The 25,590-nt window shown below is 44.0% G+C and overlaps 1 protein-coding gene across 3 annotated transcripts in view; it reads right to left on the bottom strand.

Moving 5' to 3' along the window:
* The window catches only part of fsip1 (fibrous sheath interacting protein 1), a 252,605-nt gene extending 238,140 nt beyond the window's left edge, over positions 1–14,465 (bottom strand). For 2 of the 3 annotated variants that reach the window (XM_078406365.1, XM_078406367.1), the window contains exons 1-5: positions 14,169–14,350; positions 10,897–11,070; positions 8,559–8,781; positions 5,571–5,660; positions 1,924–2,087 (exon numbers count right to left, since the gene is read on the bottom strand). In XM_078406365.1, the coding sequence (XP_078262491.1) occupies positions 1,924–2,087; positions 5,571–5,660; positions 8,559–8,781; positions 10,897–11,064 (645 nt within the window). In that variant the 5' untranslated portion in view covers positions 11,065–11,070; positions 14,169–14,350. Of the gene's footprint in view, positions 1–1,923; positions 2,088–5,570; positions 5,661–8,558; positions 8,782–10,896; positions 11,071–14,168 lie in introns of all 3 variants that reach the window. The other variant, XM_078406366.1, reaches the window with a different exon arrangement.
* Positions 14,466–25,590: the final 11,125 nt, after the last annotated feature.

Below are 25,590 nucleotides of genomic sequence, written 5' to 3'. Positions count from 1 at the left end.
ATATCTTTTCCCTTGCTTCTCAATTCCCTCTCTTTCCTTGCCTTCTTATTTGGCCTTTTTTTTGCTTATCTGTACATTTTATTATCAACAGTTTCACTTTATTTGTCAGGATCAGCATTTGTCATTAATGAGCTGTGGAACTCACATCATTTTAATTCCATAATGGAATAAAAAAATACAGGTAGATTTTATGACAAACAGGGGGTGAAGATGAAAATTTACATCCTTTTTTCTGTCATCAAAATTCCTTTCGTCTCATTATTTTCTCGGGATCCAACACAATCTGTTCCTTAATTGTGTTTTGTTGCATGCCAATACTTTTGATGTTTTCCAAACTTTTTTTTTCTCATTCATTACCTGGTTCTGACTTTGCATTTCCATTTCCTTCTTGTTAAATAAAAGTTACCGTTGAGATTTAAATTTCTCTTTCAAAGGCCATGTTGAAACACTCATTTTGTTTAATCTCCAATATGTTGCATTTTTACCCATTTTCACATTCACTTCACCACACATTTCTTAAATATACCAACCAAATATCATCTTCTGTTAAGGAACATCATTGACAATTTTTTCTTGTTTCCATTTTAAAATCCAAACTGTTCTAATTTTGATGGAAACATAACATGAAGAAGGTGCATTATAAATAGCTCACAAGTTTCGTGAAGGGAAATAGGAATTAAAATAGTGGGCATTCACCAATCTATAAATAAAATATCAAAGCTAATTACTAAATAACTGACTCCAGTAGGAAAAGAAGCTCTGAAATGAATGATATTCACAATGTGGTAAAATACAATTCTAAATCCAAGATATTATAAACATCTGTTTTACTAACTACTGCAAAAAAACATGCAAGTTAGTTCCAACACCTAAAATGTAATATCATGGGAATATAATCCTGTTCAAATTACATACTATCCCATCTTGGACACATACGATTATGCCTTCATTATTCCGGAGCAAAATCCCTCCAGTTCCTTAACCAATGCCATCATGGAACCATCATGACCTCAAGAATTCAAGAAACTCATTGACAATTTCTAACGCTACATTTTCAAGGTACAAATGAAATGTGCAATAAATGCAACCTTGCCAGCAGAACCCAATTCCCCAAAACAAAAATATTATACTCCATGAAATAATAACAGTTAATTTCAAAAAGGTATTGCTTCAAAACCAGAAATAATTTTTAAAATCTTGTTATTCTTATTACCAAAAAGTTATAAAATCTCAAATGATATGCAAGCTCATCATCAATACCACATAAAATTACCAGCACCCATCAGAGGTCAAAGAAATGATTTGTGAAATTTCAGTGGGTACATTTTCCAGGTTCTGATATCCAACTTTGAATATTTACATGGCATTTTTGATGTCATGTTAGCAAGTAGTTAAGAATTAGTTTTCACAATAAAGGTTCAAGATGTATCATAACAGAACGAGGGACGGCTCACTGGCACAACAGCAGAGTTTCTGCCTTACATCGCCAGAGCCCTGGATTCAATCCTGAATACGGGTGCTGTCTATATGGAGTTTGCACGCTTTTGCTATGATTGCATGGATTTTTTCCAGTTTCCTGCCATATTTCAAAAACGTGCAGGTTTGTAGATTAATTTGGCCTCTGGAAATTGTCCCTAGTATGTAGAATAGAATTAGTGTATGGGTGATCATTGGTTGGCACGGACTCGGTGGGCTGAAGGGCCTGTTCCGTGCTGTATCTCTAAACTAAACTAGACAGAAAGGATCCTGCAAATTATTCGTCATAATAAACTTTATTAGCATTTAAGTATTTGGCTCAAAGAAGGAAAATTACAACATTAAAAAAATCCTTTAAAATTTAATTTCCATTAGCCTTTTGCTGAATAATGACTTTGTTAATTGTCAACAACAAACAGATTACAAGCATTTCTAGTGGTATATTACCTCAAATTCTTCCCAAAGCTTTTTCTTCAGCTCTTCTCCCTGTTTCTTTACTTGTCTTTCTTTCTGCTCTTTCAGTGCCAAAATCTTATCCAATGTTTTCATTTTTGCTATTGCTTGTTCAAGTTGGGGGTCATCATCTTTGTCAGCCATATCCTCTTGCTTATCTAATATTTATTAAAGGATGATTAGATCTTTTCAGCAATAAAACCTTACTTGCCATCTTTATTTTTGAAAAGTAGAAATAAAGAACTGCAGATGCTGATTTATAAAAGAATAAACAAAGTGCTAGAGCAACTCAGTGAGTCAGGCAGCACCTCTGAAGAACATGGATAGGTAACATTTCAGGTATGGACCCTTCTTGAGTCCTCCTTGGTGTCAAGTTAGGAAAAGGGGACATAAAACGAGATCTGGGTGTCCTAGTGCATCAGTCACTGAAAGGAAGCATGCAGGCAGTGAAGAAAGCCAATGGAATGTTGGCCTTCATAACAAGAGGAGTCGAGTATAGTGTGGCGGTCCCTGGGTATCAGGCCACTCCTTGGGTCAGCCCCCTCGGCACTTGACGGACAGGCTTAAGGAGTTAAGAGTCAGCCCGTTGGGGGGAGTGGTTTATCCCTAGGTGGACTTCGCTGTGAGTCGAAGCTCACAGCCAAATAAAGAGCTTTTCTAAACCTGCCTGGCGTCCAGCCTTTTCTCTGGCCTCCGCCAGGCCACTACATTGGTGACCTCGATGTTCATCACGCGTCGTGATGATCCGTAACGATGCGCAACCTGGTCCTGCCGACCTCGATGCCGTCGCCCTCAAACTTCCGACCTTGTGGACCGAAGAGCCTGTGGTCTGGTTCTAGCAGGCACCTCAGCGGGGCCCAACGGCGTTACAGCGCTTTTGACCGTGAGCTCCTTGCCCTCTACCTCGCTGTACGCCACTTTCGGTACTTCCTGGAGGGGAGACCTTTCACCGCATTTACGGACCACAAGCCACTCACCTTTGCGTTTGCCAACGTTTTGGATCCGTGGTCTGCGCGACAACAGAGGCAGTTGGCGTACGTGTCCGAGTATACCACCTCAATCCGCTTCACGGAGGGCAAGAACAACAGGGTGGCCGACGCCTTGTCTAGACCCGCGCAGTTCTTCAAATGGCCGGGGATATTGACTATTCCGCCCTAGCAACCGCACAGCTGGTGGACGAGGAGATGGCCGCCTATCGCTCGGCCGTTTCGGGCCTGCAGCAAGAGGACATTGCCTGTGGCCCAGGGGACGCAACGCTGTTGTGCGACACCTCCACTGGCCTGCCGCGGCCCATCGTCCCCGTCGCCTGGCGGCGCAGGGTTTTCGAGGTGCTCCATGGACTTTCTCATCCTTCCATTTGGGCGACGGTGGCCCTCGTAGCCTCCCGCTTCATGTGGCACGGGCTGCGTAAGCAGGTCGCACACTGGTCACGCACCTGCATCCCGTGCCAAACCGCAAAGCTCCAGCGACACGTGCGTGCGCCTCTGCAGGAGTTTGGTGTTCCAAGGCAGCGGTTCGACCACATTCATGTGGACATCGTGGGGCCGCTTCCGCCGTCCCGGGGCATGACCCACCTCTTCACCGTGGTCGATCGCTTCACGAGGTGGCCAGAAGCCATTCCGCTGGCGGACACCTCGACGGCCACCTGCGCTCGGGCCTTGGCGGCGCACTAGATCGCCCGGTTTGGGGTGCCACTGGATATTACATCGGACCGGGGGCCGCAGTTTACTTCGGAACTGTAGTCGGCTATGGTCCGCCTCTTGGGAGTTCGCCTACACCACACTACGGCGTACCATCCACAGGCGAACGGTTTGGTGGAATGTTTTCACCGCCAGCTGAAGGCTGCCCTGGAGGATCGGCTCACAGACCCAGACTGGGTGGACGCTCTGCCGTGGGTTTTTCTAGGCATCCGCACTGCACCCAAAGAGGACTTGGCCTCTTCCTCCGCCGAGTTGGTGTACGGGCCCCTCTTGACGGTTCCCGGGGAGTTCATCCCACCGGCGCAGGGTCAAGTGGAGCAGCCTTCGGATGCCCTGCAACGTCTTCGGCAGACGGTGGGCAGGCTGGCGCCTGTGCCCACGTCACGTCATAGGACCTTCCATCCGCACGTCCCTGCTGCTCTGGAGGACTGCCAGTTTGTTTTCCTGCGCAGGGACGCTCATCGGACACCTCTCCAGCGGCCGTACGAGGGCCCCTTCTGGGTCCTGCAACATGCCTCGGCCACATTTGTCCTGGACATGGGGGGTCGCAGTGAGACTGTTTCGATTGCACGGCTGAAGCCGGCACACGTGGACATTGATCAGCCGGTGCCGGTTGCGCAGCTCCATCCACGCGGTCGCCCTCCGTCCACGTTACCCCCGCCAGTGTCTGCTACGTCCCCTTCACCTGTCGGTCGGTCGCCGGTCCCTGCGCCGGTCGTGGTGCGCACCCGGGCTGGTTCACCTCGTGCGCCCTCCTGTCCGCTTTGTACCTCCGGTTCTTGGGGGGGGGGTCCTGTGGCGGTCCCTGGGTATCAGGCCACTCCTTGGGTCAGCCCCCTCGGCACTTGACGGACAGGCTTAAGGGGTTAAGAGTCAGCCCGTTGGGGGGAGTGGTTTATCACTAGGTGGACTTCGCTGTGAGTCGAAGCTCACAGCCAAATAAAGAGCTTTTCTAAACCTGCCTGGCGTCCAGCCTTTTCTCTGGCCTCCGCCAGGCCACTACAATAGGAGCAAAGAGGTCCTTCTACAGTTGTACAGGGCCCTAGTGAGACCGCACCTGGAATACTGTGTGCAGTTTTGGTCTCCAAATTTGAGGAAGGATATTCTTGCTATTGAGGGCGTGCAGTGTAGTTAATTCCCGGAATGGCAGAACTGTCGTATGTTGAAAGACTGGAGCGACTAGGCTTGTATACACCGGAATTTAGAAGGATGAGAGGGGATCTTATTGAAACATATAAGATTATTAAGGGGTTGGACTCGTGAGAGGCAGGAAACATGCTCCCAATGTTGGGGGAGTCCAGAACCAGGGGCCACAGTTTAAGAATAAGGGGTAGGCCATTTAGAACAGAGATGAGGAAAAACTTTTTCAGTCAGAGAGTTGTAAATCTGTGGAATTCTCTGCCTCAGAAGGCAGTGGAGGCCAGTTCTCTGAATGCTTTCAAGAGAGAGCCAGACAGGCTCTTAATGATAAGCCATGATCACACTGAATGGTGGTGCTGGCTCGAAAGGCTGAATGGCCTACTCCTGCACCTATTGTCTATTGTTTTAAAAATAAAGTTTTTAAAACAAAGTTATTTAAAACAAAATATATTTTTTAATCTTGCTTTTTGCTTTTTAGCCAACCTCATTGACAAACAAGCTGGCTATATATCAAAACTCCAGGGCGAGGATAATGTGACAATCACAGCAGGGATTTGAGCAGGGTTGTGATTAATAAGAGGGTTTGTGACTCACAGGAAGGAACATGGAGAACACACCTGATCCTCTTTGCCCAAGAAACAAATGCTACGAGGTCTGAAGCTCCTGAATGCTGAAAAACTCATACGGTAGCAAATATTGTAAAGTAATTGCAGAATGGGTGTTCGATTCAAATAGGTTAATAATACTCCACTAAATATGTAAAGTTTGAATCAATTCCAAAAACCAAAAATAAATTCCTACCAGGCTCATTTTTCAATGGCTTTGGCTGATCTTGGACAATGAAGCAATCCTCAGAATTATCTTCTGAATCTGTTGGAGAAGGAAGATTTCCTAGAAGAGACAGAAGACAGTAAAACAATATGAATAGGCTTCATTGAATTTTCCAATGAATGTATCGTGCTCATGGGTTGATTCCATTACTCTTTTCATTTCAGATACTTGTAGTTCCACACTCTAGATTAACTTTGTTACTCATCATTACCTCTGCAAATGTCACAAAAGAATATAGCTTGCCTTGATATCCAAATAGGTTCATGGGGAGGTCTGTACGATATGTCTTTAATTTAATCTAATGACAATTATAATTATATGATCTTTCTCCTCTTCACATACTACTCTTCTCGCTTTCTGTCTAGATATTCTGTTGTACTTTGAAGTTGAAAAATTACTATGCACATTAAAATTTAGATGCCTCATACGCAGGTGACCAGACATTGCTTAGACAGTTGTTGAAGGAGCTCTGAATAGCAGTACCCAAAGGGATTTGAGAATCCTTTGTATTCAAAAATGTGCCACCAAGTCTTTGGTTCCACAGTCTGTATTCAGGAAGTTAACCACAGACCAAACTGGCCTCATGAGGCGGGCTCCTGAATCAAGGTCTGACCAGCATTCATAACAACCCAGTGTCAATCTTAGGAGCTGGGGGGGGAAGAGAGGGGAGCAACTCCTATATTGTAAGGGGGGAGGGGTGGGAGAGGTAACAGCAGGGGATTTGAATCCAGAACTTAGTAAGAGACAGCAGATGGATGACAAGGAGAAAGGGAAAGGCAAACTTACAGTTTAGCAGCTGGGGGGAAAACAAATTTGTAGTCTGGCTGCACATCAGGGATGGTCCAGGAGGTAAAGGGGTTCATTAGGGACACTTCAGGAGTGAGCTGTGGATCAGGGGTGGTGGAACATGGTCCCACACTAGGCCAGAGGTCTATGTATGCTACAAGACCTGGAAATGCCTCATGTCAAACATCCCCTAATACACCACAAACAAAAGCCAATATCTGAGAACTAGAACCTCAGGCATTCGCCATGCATTCTCGTGCTCCTTTTGCACAAGTCAGCTTGTAAAGGAGCCTGCTTAGACAGTTGTTGAAGGAGCTCTGAATAGCAGTACCCAAAGGGATTTGAGAATTTCATGTCACCCCAACAATGAATCAAGAATTGTCCAGGTCCAACCCAAGTCCCATCGATAATAGAACAATTGGGCAAACTGCTATATTATTTCAGAATTCAGTGTTTGTAATGTCACCATTGCCACTCTGCCAGTACCCTTTCTGTTGCCCAATCACCCAGCCACCTCAGGCTGCTTTATCTGTAACAATAGGATGTAGCTGAGGCGGGGCTATCTTGACTCAAAGTCAATCTCGAAGACCATCTTCCATCACAAGATGCAGCCACGGGGGTAATGCAGAGACAATCAACCGCGTGCAGACGACCAATACTAAAGGAACACAGAGAGATAAGTGATTTGATATTTGTATGATTTGTGCCATTTATTACATACTTTGGAAGTTTAATGTGGCTTAGACTTTAATTCTATCATTGTGTTCCTTTGCAATGATCAACACCAGATGAAAGTAATGTTCTAAATGTAGTCCAATGGTAAAGTGCCACTTCAATCATGGAACCAGCAAGTGGAGCAGTTGGTTATAGACAGTCTAATGATAAGAGTGCTTGACGTTATCTTCTCCTTTTCCTTTTCCCTCTGACTGCTGGCCACAATTCCCGGCAAGGGCTTAGCTCACATACCTACCATGTTTAGGATCTTACAACAGATTACAACAGAACAACCACAACTCTAGAGATCAATGACTGCTGTTAAACAAAATAGTTTCAATGAGAGTTGAATTGGGAACACCATGGAAACCCAAGTTGGCAGCCCAGGCAGATATTTAACAACAACCATCTTTAATAATTTGAAAGAGTCAGTTTCTCAATTAAAATCCTGGCCCACAATATTGTTGGAAGACAAATTGCAGTGTACCTATGGCTTTACAAAGACATGGCAACCAACAATGTATTTTCTTTCAATAAGGAATGCACTATAGCAAAGTTTATTTCCAACTTTTATTAGGATCAGGAAAGAACTTCATTGTATGAAGCAGTATGTGGGTTTGGCGTTGTGTCCTTTTATTCCTGCACATTCAACAGAAACTACTATTTTCAGTCACTCCATTGATTGAATGAAACCTCATCCATGACAAGAAACAAAATTTTGCTCGGTTTGACTGTTTTCTCCTTCTGGCAATAACTACTTTGCATCGAACAGGTTTAATTTTTAAAAAACTCAAATCACCATGTCAGACTGAATGTAGGACAGATCTTCAAAATCATCTAACATGGCATTCTATTGGCAAATTTGCTCAGAAAAATTCCAAACACACCCAAGCTTTGTCACTGGATTCCATGCACACAGGCAAATTCACTGTGTGTTACAGGCAAATTCGGTACCTCCAAAACATATTAGAATTGACATATTCACAAAATGCTGGAGTAACTCAGCAGGTCAGGCAGCATCTCGGGAGAGAAGGAATGGGTGACGTTTCGGGTCGAGACCCTTCTTCAGACTGATGTCAGGGGGGCGGGTCAAAGGAAGGATATAGGTGGAGACAGGAAGATAGAGGGAGATCTGGGAAGGAGGAGGGGAAAGGAGGGACAGAGGAACTATCTAAAGTTGGAGAAGTCGATGTTCATACCACTGGGCTGCAAACTGCCCAGGCGAAATATGAGGTGCTGTTCCTCCAATTTCCGGTGGGCCTCGCTATGAATTGATATAGTTCACCAGAAAAACTACGGGATAATGTAATCATATGACGGAGTCCCCTTAATTCAGCTTACGTAACAGCCAAATAGCCACAAGTAAAGATTATTCTGCAACATAGACTGTTAATAAAATGAGTTGTTATTAAGGAATATTCTCAAGTTTTGAAATATCAGAGCATTGCTTTAATATACCTGATTTATCTGAAATCTGAACTTCCCAGGTATTAGATTTGATTTGTTCCCTTGGTGGGGAAAGACATTCATATTGTTTTCCAGGATCCATGGCATCGGTACCCAAGGTCTTCATTCCGACTTGTTCACAAAACTTTTCCAATTCACTGTCCATGTCATCAAAGCAAGAATTAGTTGAGGAATCTGCAGGATTAAAATAGCCTTCCAAAGACTGAGATCTATCCTGCAATCAGAAGAGTAACTTTGATTTAGCTAAATGGATCTTTATCTCATCTACACTAAGAATTTATGCCTAGAAACCAATGTTCAACTGATAAGACACACTACACGCTCAATGCCCGGGACATCAGTGAGTTTCAGTTGTGCGCCTACTGCTTCAATTTTTGTTGGGCTTTGCCGTTTGGTCCATTAAGTTTATGCCATGTTTCCGAACAATCTCTCAATCCCATTTGCCTATGTATTGCCTGGTAACCCATTCTCTCTTAAATGCCAATCAATTCCAAACTGATTTTCCTTTCACCTACCTGTGAGGGAGTAATTTCAACCTGTCTGAGGAGGAAATCAGCACACTCAGAAAAAAACATGATCATTCAAAAGATGCGAAAGCTTCACAGAGACAGTACTGGAAGGATCCAACCTGGGTTGCTGGATCTGTTATGTAAGAATAATATAAATATCTGAGATCTGAGATCTCTGCAACCAGATCTTAATTTTTTTTTATTAGCTTAGAGATACAGCTTGGAAACATGCCCTTCTACCCACTGAGTCTGTGCCGACCAGGGATCACCCCTTACACGAGCAGCATCGTGCACACTGGGAGCAATTTACAATCTTTACCAAAGCCAATTAACCTACAAATCGGTATGTCTTTGGAGTGTGGGAGGAAACCGGAGCATCCGGGGAAAACATACAAATTCCGTACACACAGGATCTAACCGTGGACTCCGATGCTGTAACCCAAATTAACACTCTGATGCAAATTAAGAAAATCAAGCCATATTAAGCCAGGTAAAAGATTAGCCATGGTCTTATTGAATGGTACATCAGTCACAAGGTGCCATAGAGCCATTCCTATTATTTATTTTATTCCAATGCAGTGCAGTCGCACTAGGGCACAAAACTACAGATTACGCAAATCCAAGATTATCACCATACTTCCAAGCTCATCAACAAACTCGCGGGACTAGGAGTCGGCACTCATCTCTGCAACTGGATCCTCGACTCCCTGACCAATAGACCCCAATCAGTGAGGATAGGGGACAAATCATCCTCTATGATAATACTCAACACTGGTGCTCCGCAAGGATACATTCTCAGCCCCCTTCTTTACTACTTGTACCCCCACGACTGTGCAGCCATTTACAAATCCAATTCAATTTACAAATTCGCAGATGACAACACCATTGTGGGCGAGATATCAAATAATTATGAGACGGAGTAAAGGAAGGAGACTGAGAACCTTGTGTTCCAGTGTCGAGACAACAACCTTTCTCTCAATGTCAGCAACTTCAGGAAGCGAAACTTAACACATACCCAGTTTGTATTGATGGCATCAAAGTAGAAATGAAAGCTTGAAAATCCTAGAAGTAATTATCACCAACAATTTCTCATGGATCACCCATATTGAAATAATGGCCAAAAAAGCACATGAACGCCTTACTTCCTTAGAATCCTTTGGAAGATTGCATGTCCCCAACAACTCTCACCAACTTCTACAAATGCACCATAGAATGCATTTTATTGGGATGCATCAAAGCATGGTTTGGGATCAGCTCCATCCAAGACCACAAGAAATTGCAGAGAATTTTGTACGCAGCCCAGACCATCACACAAACCAACCTCCCTTCCATTAACTGCATTTACACTTCACGCTGCTTCAGCAAGGCCACCAGCATAAACAAGGACGAGTCGCACTCCAGCCATTCCCACTTCTCCCCTGTCCTGTCGGGCAAAAGGTATAGGCGTGAAAATACACACCTCCAGATTCAGTGACAGTTACTTCCCAGCTGTTATTAGTCAACTGGACTATCCTATCAACAGGAGAGCAATCCTGAACAATTCTGAAGAAGGGTCACAACCCGAAACGTCACCCATTCCTTCTCTCCAGAGATGCTGCCTGTCCCGCTGAGTTACTCCAGCATTTTGTGTCTACCTTCTCTAAGTTGACCTACCAAGTTGGGATGAGAGCTCTCTACTCCAATCATCACCGCCATTTTCTCATTTGGAGGCATTAGTTATGGCAATGGTTCCATTATTGTTTACAAATTCATCCTATGGAATTGTCTGAAATAACTGTTCAATGAGAGGAAATAAAGTGGATGTTCAGAGCACAGGTTACCTGGGATAAATTTGGTTCAGGTGTTAAAACCATCATTGCACCTGAGCTGTGTGTGCTCTGTCTTCGCCGGTCCAGTGAATGACCGCTTGCCACTCGGCTCCCAGGGCGGGTTCGAGAACCAGTTGCTGAATATGCAATTTCATCAAACTGGCCTCTCACTATGTCCATTATAATCTAAAAGAATCAAATGTCTTAAATTAATGCACATGATAATGTTAGGGAATCCCAATGCATGTCAGCATACAGCACCAGAATGAATCAGTGATGATCAGAAAATTGTTTACTGCTTGACTTGTGAATTGAAAAGTCCAACATGAAATCTTCAACATTTTAAGAACTTACCAGAAATACCACCAAAACAGAACTACTGGTACTTGTTACAGAGACATATAAAAACAATCCTGGAATAAGTTGCATTTTTCACCACTTTAGAACATGTTCATGACGCAGGAAGGGAAAGTGATCTTTGTTTTTAGACTGTCTATTTTCAAGAGTTGGAGATTAACAGAGGAAACCTGTGTGTTGAGTGATACTGCAGTGCAGATCATGCACTAGAATCTCTTGTGGTCGGGCTTCAAATATATTAGGCAAGATTTGGCATGCACACGAAGTGAGCAGCAATCATTCATTTGAAGTACACCTTCTATTGGATTGGATAAGCCAAGATTGTTTTCTTCAAAATAGATAACATTGGTAGGAAATTTAATTGTCAAAAACAAATTTGAGGGGCCTCGATAGCGTCCAATTTTTTAATAAACTGGTCAAAAACTAGGGAGTAAGGATTTTAAAGTAATTTGCAGAAGGATTAGGGGGCAGAAGAATAATAATATTTTCATCCCAAGCATGGTAGTAGTGAGAAATCCATTAACTGAAAGTGTGAGTTTGCAGAAAACTTAATTGCATTCATACAGTACTTGGATTGCTACTTGAAGTGCCAAAGCCTGCAGGACTGCAGACCCATGTTTGGGAAGTTTTGTTTTTCAACCAGCACTTGTGATGGACTCTGTAGTCTCTTTTGTATTGTGCATTTTCCATATGCCATTAAACAAATTGTTTCAGTTCCAAAGCAAAGTTCCAATATATTATTAACAAACTTTTCATGTATGACATAACAGACCTTTTACAAGGCAAGATTACAACTGCAAATATGAGCAATAGTCCAAGTAGCATCCAGGCCATGCACACTCGGGTAAGCAACACTGTGCAGTAAGTATGCACATAAAAAGGAAAAAACTATATAAAGGCATATGCTGCAAGCACTCCTTACTGGAAGAATGTGATAATACAGGGATATAGGTAGTGTTCTCCATGGACAGGCAGCACATTTACTGCCAGTGCTGCACAAATGCCATATAGGGGGATTGCATGTAAAGTCGTACGGTCAAAGGGCGTGATGCATGGAGTCGCTCAAGCCATCTGGAGGACATGGCAGCTTCCGGCATTCACTAGTAACACATGCAACAAGTACATTCTTACCTTGAAAAAAATGCCAAAATGGTCAATTTTTGTGCTGTAAAAAATGGGGAAGAAGCTGGTGGATCTGACGGAGGACGAGGAACCGGGAGAAGGGCTGCCAAGCCGCGGACAAGTGGAAACTTAACTGACAAGAGATGGTAAGCGGGGAGAAGGGCTGGAAGGCCAGCAGGAGCGGCAAGGGGCCGAAGAGCCACAGGCAGCGAGGCACGGAGCAGGGGTGCAGAGCCAGGAGGAGCGAGGAGCGCAGGAGCGGGGAGAGGTGTCCGGACGCTCGGAGCATCGGGAGCGAGCCGGATTCGCGCTGATGGGAGAAGATGGGGGAAGCCGAGCTGCAGCAAAGTGCAGCCACAACATTCAACTGCAACACATTCTCAAATTAGGACTGGCGAATTGTTCCACAACAGAAGTCGTTCCAAACATAAAATAGAAGAAAAAGACTAAGCAAAGAAAGCCATAGTGATTGTCTGCAGTACACGGCTTGCCCCCCAGAAGGCGTTGCGTGGCAACAGTACGGGTCAGGGGTCAAGACCTTCCCTGCCGTGCAATCCTCCTAGAAGTGCTGCAGGCGGACTGTTCTTTCAATGCAGCGGCAGGTTGCACACTCATAGTGAATGTTATACACAGACAGACTGCACCAGTAATGCCCGCACTATTCACTAGTTGGCTGAACACTCATTGTACCAGATGGAGCACACACACTGATGACAGGCAAGCTGGACACTGCTGTACCCAGCACTGTACCCAGACAGGTTGTCTTGGCATTGCCAACACCGTACACGGGCAAGCTGCATTCTAGCTCCAACGTTGTGCGTGGACTTTTCACACCTTGCCTTCGCTGCTCAAGGGCCGAGTGCCCTGTGCCCTTCAGAGGGACGGGTGCCCTGTGCTCCCAACGCTTTGGGTTGCCTGGTGGCCTCCAGGCAGGGTTGCCTGGTGCCCTGTACCCCCACCTGGTGTTCTGTGCCCAACACGCAGGGCTACCTGGTGCCCAACACGCGGGGCTACCTGGTGCCCAACACGCGGGGCTACCTGGTGCCCAACACGCGGGGCTACCTGGTGCCCTACACGCGGGGCTACCTGGTGCCCTACACGCGGGGCTACCTGGTGCCCTACACGCGGGGCTACCTGGTGCCCAACACGCGGGGCTACCTGGTGCCCAACACGCGGGGCTACCTGGTGCCCTACACGCTGGGCTACCTGGTGCCCAACACGCGGGGCTACCTGGTGCCCTACACGCGGGGCTACCTGGTGCCCAACACGCGGGGCTACCTGGTGCCCTACACGCGGGGCTACCTGGTGCCCTACAGGCGGGGCTACCTGGTGCCCTACACGCTGGGCTACCTGGTGCCCTACACGCTGGGCTACCTGGTGCCCAACACGCGGGGCTACCTGGTGCCCTACACGCGGGGCTACCTGGTGCCCTACACGCTGGGCTACCTGGTGCCCTACACGCGGGGCTACCTGGTGCCCTACACGCTGGGCTACCTGGTGCCCAACACGCGGGGCTACCTGGTGCCCAACAACGCGGGGCTACCTGGTGCCCAACACGCGGGGCTACCTGGTGCCCTACACGCTGGGCTACCTGGTGCCCGACAGGCGGGGCTACCTGGTGCCCAACACGCGGGGCTACCTGGTGCCCTACACGCTGGGCTACCTGGTGCCCGACAGGCGGGGCTACCTGGTGCCCTACACGCTGGGCTACCTGGTGCCCTACACGCTGGGCTACCTGGTGCCCTACACGCTGGGCTACCTGGTGCCCTACAGGCGGGGTGCCCTGCGCCCGCTCACTCACTCACTCGTGTCCCCAGCCTCTCTCAGGCGCCCATAGCAACGGCGCTCTCCGAGGGTTCAGGCGGCTGAACGGGCCCTGCTCCGCACTGGGAACTGGTCAGCGCGCCCCTGCCGTCATCGAGGACCAAGGCTCACCGTCAAGAATAAAATATTTTTAACACACGACAGAAAAATGACGGTAAGAAGACGAACTGTGGCTGCCAACGACGCCCAGCGTTCCGGATGTGGTTGCTATTCAAAACAAAGGCAACTTTATTCAAACTGTGCGTAGCTGTTGCGCTGACATCAGGGCCGCTGCTGCACTGACACACACACAGACTGACACACACACACACACACACTGACACACACAGATATACACACACACAGATACACACACAGACACACACATACGCACACAGACACACACACATACACACAGACACACATACACACAGACACACATACAGACACACACACATACAGAAATACACACACACACATAAACACACACAGACATACACACACACAGAAAGAGAGACACACACACAGAGACACACATAGAGACATAGAGAGAGAGACACACACACAGACACAGAGAGACATATACACACGCAGACAGACATATAAACATAGAAAATAGGTGCAGGAGTAGGCCATTCAGCCCTTCGAGCCTGCACCGCCATTCAATATGATCATGGCTGATCATCCAGATCAGTAACCTGTACCTGCCTTCTCTCCATACCTCCTGATTGCTTTAGCCACAAGGGCCACATCTAACTCCCTCTTAAATATAGCCAATGAACTGGCCTCAACTACCTTCTGTGGCAGAGAATTCCACAGACTCACCACTCTGTGTGAAGAAATGTTTTCTCATCTCGGTCCTAAAAGACTTTCCCCCTTATCCTTAAGCTGTGACCCCTAGTTCTGGACTTCCCCAACATCGGGAACAATCTTCCCGCATCTAGCCTCTCCAACCCCTTAAGAATTTTATATGTTTCTATAAGATCCCCCCTCAGTCTTCTAAATTCCAACGAGTATAAGCCTAGTCTATCCAGTCTTTCTTCATATGAAAGTCCTGCCATCCCAGGGATCAATCTGGTGAACCTTCTCTGTACTCCCTCTAAGGCTAGAATGTCTTCCCTCAGATTAGGAGACCAAAACTGTACACAATACTCCAGGGGCGGTCTCACCAAGGCCCTGTACAACTGCAGCAGAACCTCCCTGCTCCTATACTCAAATCCTCTTGCTATGAATGCTAACATACCATTCGCTTTCTTCACTGCCTGCTGCACCATGACACCCAGGTCACGTTGTATCTCCCCTTTTCCTAATTGGCCACCATTCAGGTAATACTCTGCTTTCCTGTTCTTGCCGCCAAAGTGGATAACCTCATATTTATCCACATTATATTGCATCTACCGTGCATTTGCCCACTCGCCTAATCTATCCAAGTCACTCTGCAGCCTCCTAGCATCCTCCTCGCAGCTAACACTGCCACCCAACTTCGTGTCATCCGCAAACTTAGAGATGTTGCATTCAATTCCCTCGTCCAAATCATTAATATATATTGTAAATAACTGGGGTCCCAGCACTGAGCCTTGCGGTACCCGACTAGTCACTGCCTGCCATTCCAAAAAGGACCCGTTTATTCCTACTCTTTGCTTCCTGTCCGCCAACCAATTCTCTATCCACCTCAACACTGAACCCCCAATACCGTGTGCTTTAAGTTTGTACACCAATCTCCTATGTGGGACCTTGTCGAAGGCCTTCTGAAAGTCCAGATATAACACATCGACTGGTTCTCCCTTATCCACTCTACTAGTTACATCCTCGAAAAATTCTATAAGATTCGTCAGACATGATTTGCCTTTCATAAATCCATGCTGACTTTGTCCGATGATTTCACCACTTTCCAAATGTGATGCTATCACATCTTTAATAACTGACTCTAGCATTTTCCCCACTACCGCTGTTAGGCTAACTGGTCTATAATTCCCCGTTTTCTCTCTCCCTCCCTTTTTTAAAAGTGGGGTTACATTAGCTACCCTCCAATCCTCAGGAACCACTCTAGAATCTAAAGAGTTTTGAAAAATTATCACTAATGCATCCACTATTTCTGGGGCTACTTCCTTAAGCACTCTGTGATGCAGCCTATCTGGCCCTGGGGATTTATCGGCCTTTAATCCATTTAATTTACCTAACACCACTTCCCGACTAACCTGGATTACCCTCAATTCCTCCATCTCATTAGACCCCCGGTCCCCTGCTATTTCCGGCAGATTGTTTATGTCTTCCTTAGTGAAGACAGAACCAAAGTAGTTGTTCAATTGGTCTGCCATCTCCTTGTTCCCTATGATCAATTCACCTGTTTCCGACTGCAAGGGACCTACATTTGCCTTAACTAGTCTTTTTCTCTTCACATATCTATAAAAGCTTTTGCAGTCAGTTTTTATGTTCCCTGCCAGTTTTCTCCCATAATCTATTTTCCCTTTCCTAATTAAGCCATTTGTCCTCTGCTGGACTCCGAATTTCTCCCAGTCCTCTGGTATGCTACTTTTTCTGGCTAATTTATATGCTTCATCTTTTTTTTTAATACTATCCTTGATTTCCCTTGTTAGCCACGGATGCACTACCTTTCCTGGTTTGTTCTTTCGCCAAACTGGGATGAACAATTGTTGTAGTTCATCCAAGCAATCTTTAAATACCTTCCATTGCATGTCCACCGTCAACCCTTTAAGTAACAATTGCCAGTCTATCTTGGACAATTCACGTCTCATACCCTTTGACATACACACACAGACATACAGACAGACACGGAGAGAGTAATACACACAGAAACAAACACAGAAAGAGACACACAGAGACAGACACACACAGACATACACACACACAGACATACACACACAGACATACAGACACACGCACACACAGACACGCGCACACAGAGACATGCACACAGAGACAGACACAGACATACACATACACACACAGAGACACACGCACACAGACACACACACAGAGTTTGGCTTGCTGCACACACAGACTGAAGAGTCTCAACCCGAAACATCATCCATTCCTTCTATCCAGAATTGCCGCCTGTCAGGCTGAGTTACTCCAGTATTTTGTGTCTATCTTCCCACACACACATAACATGGCTTGCTGCGCACACACACACACTGAACATGGCTTGCTGCATCCACCCAGCCTCCCAGCACTGATTGCTCCTCCAGAAAACGTCATCACCCTCCGCTGTATCAGGCATTGATTGGCATTGAAAGAGAAGCCAGATATACACTAGAGAAGCAAATTGGTTGCAATGAAATACGATGGCAAGAGTATCAAAGATGAATTCTCATGACAAAGGCAAATTTCTGATCTTCCAATCTACCTCTAGTAGCCCGTGCAGTTTTTTTTTAAATCTGCACTTTCAATGTTGCTATAACGCTATATTCTGCAACTTGTCTTTTACAATTAGCATAACATCCCAACTTCTATAATCAATACCAAAATTGATGAAGGCCTGTGTGCCAAAATCTTCTTCACCACTCTATCTACATGTGACACCGCATTAAGGGAACTATGTACTTTTACACTTGGATCTCTCTGCTCTACGACATTCTTCAGGGCCCTACCATTCACTGCGAAGGTCCTGCCATGGTTTGACTTCCCAAAATGTAATACCTCACTTATTTGAATTAAACTCCATTTGCCATTCCTAGGCCTATTTCCCCAGCTGATTAAAATCCTGCTGTAATTCTTGATAACCCAACCTCACTGTCTACAATACCACATATCTTCGTGTCATCTGCAAACTTACTAATCATGCCTTGTACCTTCACATCAAAATTGTTGATGTAGATGACAAACAGCAATGGCATTTCCCTAATTTTACAGAAAATATATTGATCGATTTCAGTATAGTCTTGTAAAATCATGCACCACAATGTATTACCTTATTATAAAATCCAACAGGAAGTTAATTAGTTGCTATTAAAACATAAGTGGAGGATTTTATGGGAGAAATTACAATCTTTTATTCCACTAGCACAATGCCCTTTTTTATTGAAAACATAGCAACGATCCAAAGAAAACTTGGTTATTATTATTACTGGATTTCCTTCAATTAATGCAGATTGTTAATTAGTTTCCAAATTTCCACCTTGCATATCATTGATGCTGGAGTAACTCAGCGAGACAGGCAGCATCTTTGGAGAGAAGGAATAGGTGACGTTTCAGGTGGAGACCCTTTCTCAGATTGATGTCAGGGGAGTGGACGGGACATAGAATGTAGTTGGAAGCAGTAAAGGGCCAGTCCCACTTAGGCGATTTTTTAGGCGACTGCCGGCGACTGTCATAGTCGTAGCAGGTCTCCGAAAAAACAGTGACTGGACCCCCCTAGGACAACGTCTACGACAAGCTACAACAACCTACCACCTAGTCGACATCAAGCTACGGCAAGCTACCGACAACAGGCGACCCAATCGTCGGGACTAGGACGTCCACCTATGACCGCACCTACGACAACCTACGACCGCACCTACAACAACCTACAATAACCTACGACAACCGAAGTCAACCTACGTCCACCCGCGACAACCTACGACAAGCTACGACCCTGAAGACTGAAGACAACTGAAGACAATTCACGTCATTCTGGCCTCCAAAACAATGGAATCACCCAGTTTCCCTATAAAAGGGGGGTGTATGGTAGGGTTTCCAATCATTCTGCATCATGACTACTTGAAAGTGATGCCATGAGAAACTACTCTGAAAAACAATAACTTTATCCATCAATTTTCCGTCAAAATGTTAAGAATTTCCTTTACGCCCTAGTCCCATGACCACGAGCGTTCATCACGGAGGTGCCACTGATGTAGCCTGGCGTAGCTAGTCGTGTCAACTGTTGCCGATGGTAGCCAGCTGTCGTAGGTGTTGCCGGTATGGTCATAGCTTGTCGCCGGTATGGTCGTACCTTGTCATCCATATGGCCGTACATTGTTGTAGATAGTCGCCGATATAGGCATACATGGACTTCATTCATCAACATCGCGACTGGCTGTTGTAGCTTGACTTCTGCGGACTTGGGTTTTCACAATGCCTGTCGCAACTTGACTTCTCTTGACGCCGATACCTGTCGCCGGTTGACATAGGTTGACGTAGGTAGTTGCCAATGGAATTCACCGAAGTCAGCACCGGCGACAACCTACGTCACTTGATGACAACCCACGACAGCACCTATGTCAGGATACGTCAAGCTACGCTCATTGGCGTCAAACCCAGTGTCGCCAAAATTTTTTCAACATTCTGAAAATCCAGCGGCAACCAGAAAGATGCTACGACTCTTTGGAGATGACTCACGACCATACAGGCGACACCCCGGCGACCATGTGGCGACAGCCTAGTCGCTTGTAGTCGCCTAAAAAAATCCCCTAAGTGGGACTGGCCCTTAAGACTAGTGGGAGAACTGGCAAGGGGAAGGAGATGGAGAGAGAAAGCAAGGGCTATCTGAAGTTAGAGAAGTCAATGTTCATACCGCTGGGGTGTAAACTACCCAAGCGAAATATGAGGTGCTGTTCCTCCAATTTGCGCTGGGCCTCATACTGACAATGGAGGAGGCCCAGGACAGAAAGGGAAATTATGGGAATGGGAAGGAGAGTTAAAGTGTTTGGCAATCGGTTACTCTTGATATGTATTGCCTTTTATTTTACTTGGTGATCTTTTCTCACGCATTCTATTTGCCCTTTTTTATTTTTTCGGTTCTTCCCTATACATTTTGTGAAGATATATAAACTAAAATCTCTGCTGTTGTTTCAAACTTAGCATCATAAGTGTTTCATTTTAAATATAACTTTACTGTTTACCAGGGGAGTTCCAGCTTTCAATATCTTTCCTTCACCCTTCCTGTAATGTATCAAGTCTATTTGCTCCTGAAAAGCATCCAATTACCCATTGACTGTTTTACCTGCCCCTCTTTGACTTTAATCCATCTGGGGAAAAATCACTATTTGACTCACCGAATAGTTAAATTTCTTGGAATGTTGGCCTTCGTAACAAGAGGAGTTGAGTATAGGAGCAAAGAGGTCCTTCTACAGTTGTACCGGGCCCTGGTGAGACCGCACCTGGAGTACTGTGTGCAGTTTTGGTCTCCAAATTTGAGGAAGGATATTCTTGCTATGGAGGGCGTGCAGCGTAGGTTCACTAGGTTAATTCCTGGAATGGCGGGACTGTCGTATGTTGAAAGGCTGGAGCGATTGGGCTTGTATACACTGGAATTTAGAAGGATGAGGGGGGATCTTATTGAAACATATAAGATAATTAGGGGATTGGACACATTAGAGGCAGGAAACATGTTCCCAATGTTGGGGGAGTCCAGAACAAGGGGCCACAGTTTAAGAATAAGGGGTAGGCCATTTAGAACGGAGATGAGGAAGAACTTTTTCAGTCAGAGAGTGGTGAAGGTGTGGAATTCTCTGCCTCAGAAGGCAGTGGAGGCCAGTTCGTTGGATGCTTTCAAGAGAGAGCTGGATAGAGCTCTTAAGGATAGCGGAGTGAGGGGGTATGGGGAGAAGGCAGGAACGGGGTACTGATTGAGAGTGATCAGCCATGATCGCATTGAATGGCGGTGCTGGCTCGAAGGGCTGAATGGCCTACTCCTGCACCTATTGTCTATTGTCTATTGTCTATTGTCTTATGCTCGGATTGTTCATGGGAGTCATTGAGACATCTTTTAGATATAAATGTTTTCTCTTAATGCCAAAGATAGTGAAAAACAGATTTATGGGTTCTCCAAGAATATAATTAATTTTGTGCAAACAAAAGATAAATAAAAACTATACAAGCATAATAATTAGCTGGGTACTTTTATGATCTACAAAACAATCAGAATTAAGTATTTTAATTTGTGTCGCATTCTTTAAAGCCCATTTAACAAATCTAACACATCTGGGGAGAGATAGTACAGACTACGAAACATTTCCAAAAGGCAGCGCTTTTTAAATAAAACTTAAGTACACACTTCATAAATTTAAACAGAATTTTGCTACTTATATCAGTTAATGACATAGTAACAGAGAACTAACATTCTGGCAGAGCAAATATTCACTGTTCATATAAATACTTTGGTTATATAATTTAAACTGCTACACACTTTTAAGCTTGTGAAAATGTGTTAATATGCACAGTATTTAAGTGTAAACAATGTCATTTACTTCCATTCCTGTTTTGTTTCCAAAAGACAGTTTGAGTCAAAAGGGTTTAATTGTTGAAGGTACCGACAGCGGAACAATGAAATTCTTACTTGCTACAGCTTAACAGGCACATAAACATAGTAGCACGTGGATAAATATCATGGATATAATCATCAAAAATACAATAAATTAATCATTTTATCAGATACCATAAAAGTGCAAAAACTGAAGTCCTTTGTGCAACCAAAAATAATCCATAGATCATAGTTGCTGAGGTTAGTGTTGTGTGGTGTTCAAAAGCTTGATTGATGCTGGGAATAAACTGTTCTTGAACCTAGTGGTCATGGTTGTCAGGCTCCTGTACCTTCTTCCCAATGATAGGAGTGAAATAGAAGCCTGGCCAGGGAGGTGTGTGGCTTTAACGATATGGGCTGCTTTTTTGAGGCAGCCACTCCTATAGATCCACTCATTGGTGGAAGATCAGTACCTGTGATTGACCGGACAGTATCTACTACTCTCTGTAGTCTCCTTAAGTTCTGGGTGTTCGAGTTACCTAACCAGGTCGTGATGTAACCAGTCAGTATGCCTCCTGCCGTACACCTGTAGAAGTTTGATAAGAAAGCATAAAAATCGGCAAATTTCCTCTCTCTTCTAAGGATGTAGAGGTGTTGATGAAGTTTCTTTGTGAATGCATCAGTGTGATCTTCAGATAATTGCATGTCCAGGAACTTTAAATTGTTGACTCTCTCTACCGCTGTCCCATTGAAAGACAGGTTCGTAGATTCTAGGCTTTCCCCTCCTGAAGTCAATAATCAGCTCCTTGGTCTTACTGATGCTGAGAACAAGATTGTTGTCTGGCTCCATTCAATCAGATTTGCAATCTTTCTCCTCTACTCTTACCCATTGTAATTATTATGTTATTCGTCCAGCAACTGTTGTTTCATCGGCAAATTTAAAGATGGCATTGAAGCTATGTCTGGCAACAGTGTCATGGATCATAAAGCGATTAGAGCAAATAAATCCAAATATCTGGTTAGATGCATGCTTAGAGATAAATCACAATAATGTATCTGAAATATTTTACTGATTAATGTTATTGCAAAGACTGTGGACATGGACAATTCAGTAAGTCAATATTTTTAATTACACGATGATTTGAAATTTCAAAATCTCTCAATAAAACACAAATTACCAAGAAAAAGGTTTGTGAAGTATTCCTCCTCATTATGAACTCAATTGTTACAAAGGAAAGACACAAAATCAAGTTACAAACTTGACCTGATCAATTTATTCTTTCCCAAAAATATCGATACCCAGTGATATTTGTTAAGAAATAAGTGACATTTGATATTTAAAACCTTTATTGGCTTTAAGCCACAAATTTGAAATCCAAAATATTGGTCTGGGTCCAACTAGATTCTTTGAGAATTATGAATTTTGTTTATAAGTTGTTTTTGTTCTTGACACTAAATCTTTGCTTCTTCTTGTGATTTGCTGTACAACTGATTAAAAAGTGAAAATTAAAACTGAGCGACAGACTTGCACACACTTCAAAGTAATTAATATATTTAAATTAACAGAACTAAGTTTAGATTAGTAGTTTATTGTCATGTTTACTGAGGTACAGTGAAAAGTTTTTTTGTTGCGTGCTATCCAGTCAGTGGAAATACTATACATGATTACAATCGAGGTGTCGATAGTGTACAGACACAGGATAAAGGGAATCATTTTTAGGCAAGACAAAATCCCCAAAATTCTCATTAAAGATAGTCCAAGGGGCTAGCACAGGACCGCTCTCTAGTTGGTGTTAGGATGATTCAGTCGCCTGATACAGTAATAAATCAAATGAAAGGATAATCTTACCATCCACGCACAGCCCGTTGATTTCAATGGGCTGCTATATACTTGTACTAGGTTCAGAGTTGTTTGTTTGTTGTTTGTCATTTACATTAATGATCTGGATGATGGTGTGGCAAATTGGATTAGTAAATATGCAGATGATACTAAGATAGGTGGCGTAGTTAATAATGAAGCAGAGTTTCAAAGTCTACAGAGAGACTTGGGCCTTTTGGAAGGGTGGGCTGAAAGATGGCAGATGGAGTTTAATGCTGATAAGTGTGAGGTGCTGCATTTTGGTAGGACAAATCAAAATAGGACGTACAGGGTAAATGGTAGGGAATTGAGGAATGCAGTGGAACAGAGGGATCTGGGAATAACTGTGCATTGTTCCCTGAAGGTGGAATCTCATGTGGATAGGGTGGTGAAGAAGGCGTTTGGTATGCTTGCCTTTATAAATCAGAGCATCGAATATAGAAGTTGGGATGTAATGTTAAAATTGTACAGGGCATTGGTGAGGCCGAATCTGGAGTATGGTGTGCAGTTCTGGTCGCCAAATTATACAATACAATACAATACAATATATCTTTATTGTCATTGTACCCAGGGGTACAACGAGATTGGGAATTCCTTATAGGAAGGATGTCGACAAAATGGAGAGGGTACAGAGGAGATTTACTAGAATGTTGCCTGGGTTTCTGCACTTAAGCTACAGAGAGAGGTTGAACAGGTTGGGTCTTTATTCTTTAGAGCGTAGAAGGTTGAGGGGGGGACTTGATAGAGGTTTTTTAAATTTTAAGAGGGACGGACAGAGTTGACGTGGGTAGGCTTTTCCCTTTGAGAGTGGGGAAGATTCCAACAAGGGGACATAGCTTCAGAATTGGGGGACAAAAGTTTAGGGGTAACATGAGGGGTAACTTCTTTACTCAGAGGGTGGTGGCTGTATGGAATGGGCTTCCGGTGGAAGTGGTGGAGGCAGGCTCGATTTTATTATTTAAGAGTAAATTGGATAGGTATATGGATAAGAGGGGATTAGAGGGTTATGGTCTGAGAGCAAGTAGATGAGACTAGGTCAGAGAGATTGGTCGGCGTGGACTGGTAGGGCCGAACGGGCCTGTTTCCGTGCTGTAGTTGTTATATGGTTATATGGTTATAGAGTGTAAATTTCCGAGCAGAGGGACAATTTTTCACTCAGAGGATGGTGGGTAAATGGAACGGGTTGCCAGAGGAGGTAGCAGAAGGAAGTATGGTAATGACATTTCAAAGATACTTGGACAGGTACGAGAATTGGAAAGGTTGAAGGGGATATAGGCCAAATGCGGGTAGGCGGGACTAGTTTGAGCGGCATTGACTAGAATGGTCAAAGTGCCTTTTTCTATGCTGTCTGACTATATGACTTTATAAATTTTAAATGTAAGTTTTACAAATTAGCTATTACAATTTTAAAAATCTGTTCTGGTCAATTTAACTTACCTTAAGGTGTATGTCTTTCCGCATTAAGCATACTAACATGACAACAATATGCCCCAAGATTCCACAAGAGTCAATATTATCAGTTAAATGGAATTATCTTCCCCAGCAAGGAAGTGAATAGACACTGAACCTCGACTGAAGCAGACGTTCCAACAATGTCTCACATTTGTAGAGCACCTTTGATCTTTTCAAAGTGTCGCAAAACTCTTCTTTGATATAGTTACACTTAATCAAAGTCATAAGCTGAATATAAATAAACAAAAATCATTAAAGCTCACAGTTGTGCAGCTTAGAAACCTTGCTGAAGTTACCAAAGCAGCTGTTTCAGGCAAATAATAAAAAAAATCAAACTTTTAATATTAAAAATGCGACTAAAGTACCAGTAGCTTAAAATACAGTGCACTATATTTTCTTTTATATTATTTATAAAAATACCAGCCACAGATTATGGTGGTGTTTTTACATTGAGCAGTTATTCAATACAAATATGCAATACACTTACCAGAAAGACAAAAAAAACATTAATAATTATTTTTCTTTCTGGTCACACGAACAATAATATAAATAATCAGACAGAAATATCATACCATATACCATTTTAGGTATATTTTGGACTACTAGAAAAGGTGGAGAAAACAAAAAGTGATCATCTACACAGTATCAAACGCCAATTTACAGGAGAAAATGTTGAGAATTGGTTATCAACCAATTTAGAGAGAATCTTGAGAACTGGTAAGATATATTAATTATATTACTGAAAAAAAGTAATCCAGAGGCCTGGGTTAATTCTATCTTGGCAGTTTAAAAATCAAAATTCAATTTCTAGAGAGGTGGAAATAAAAATGTTATAAATAAATATGCCCATGAAACTGTTGGATTGTTCTAACTCTAAACTCTATCACATCCCCCCCCCCCCCCCCCCCCCCCCCCCCCCCCCCCCCCGCCCCCC

The sequence above is a fragment of the Rhinoraja longicauda genome, chromosome 10 (assembly GCF_053455715.1).
Source record: "Rhinoraja longicauda isolate Sanriku21f chromosome 10, sRhiLon1.1, whole genome shotgun sequence".
NCBI lineage: Eukaryota > Metazoa > Chordata > Chondrichthyes > Rajiformes > Arhynchobatidae > Rhinoraja > Rhinoraja longicauda.
Note: the sequence above shows the minus strand (reverse complement) of the source record. Positions and strands in the feature narration are given on the sequence as shown.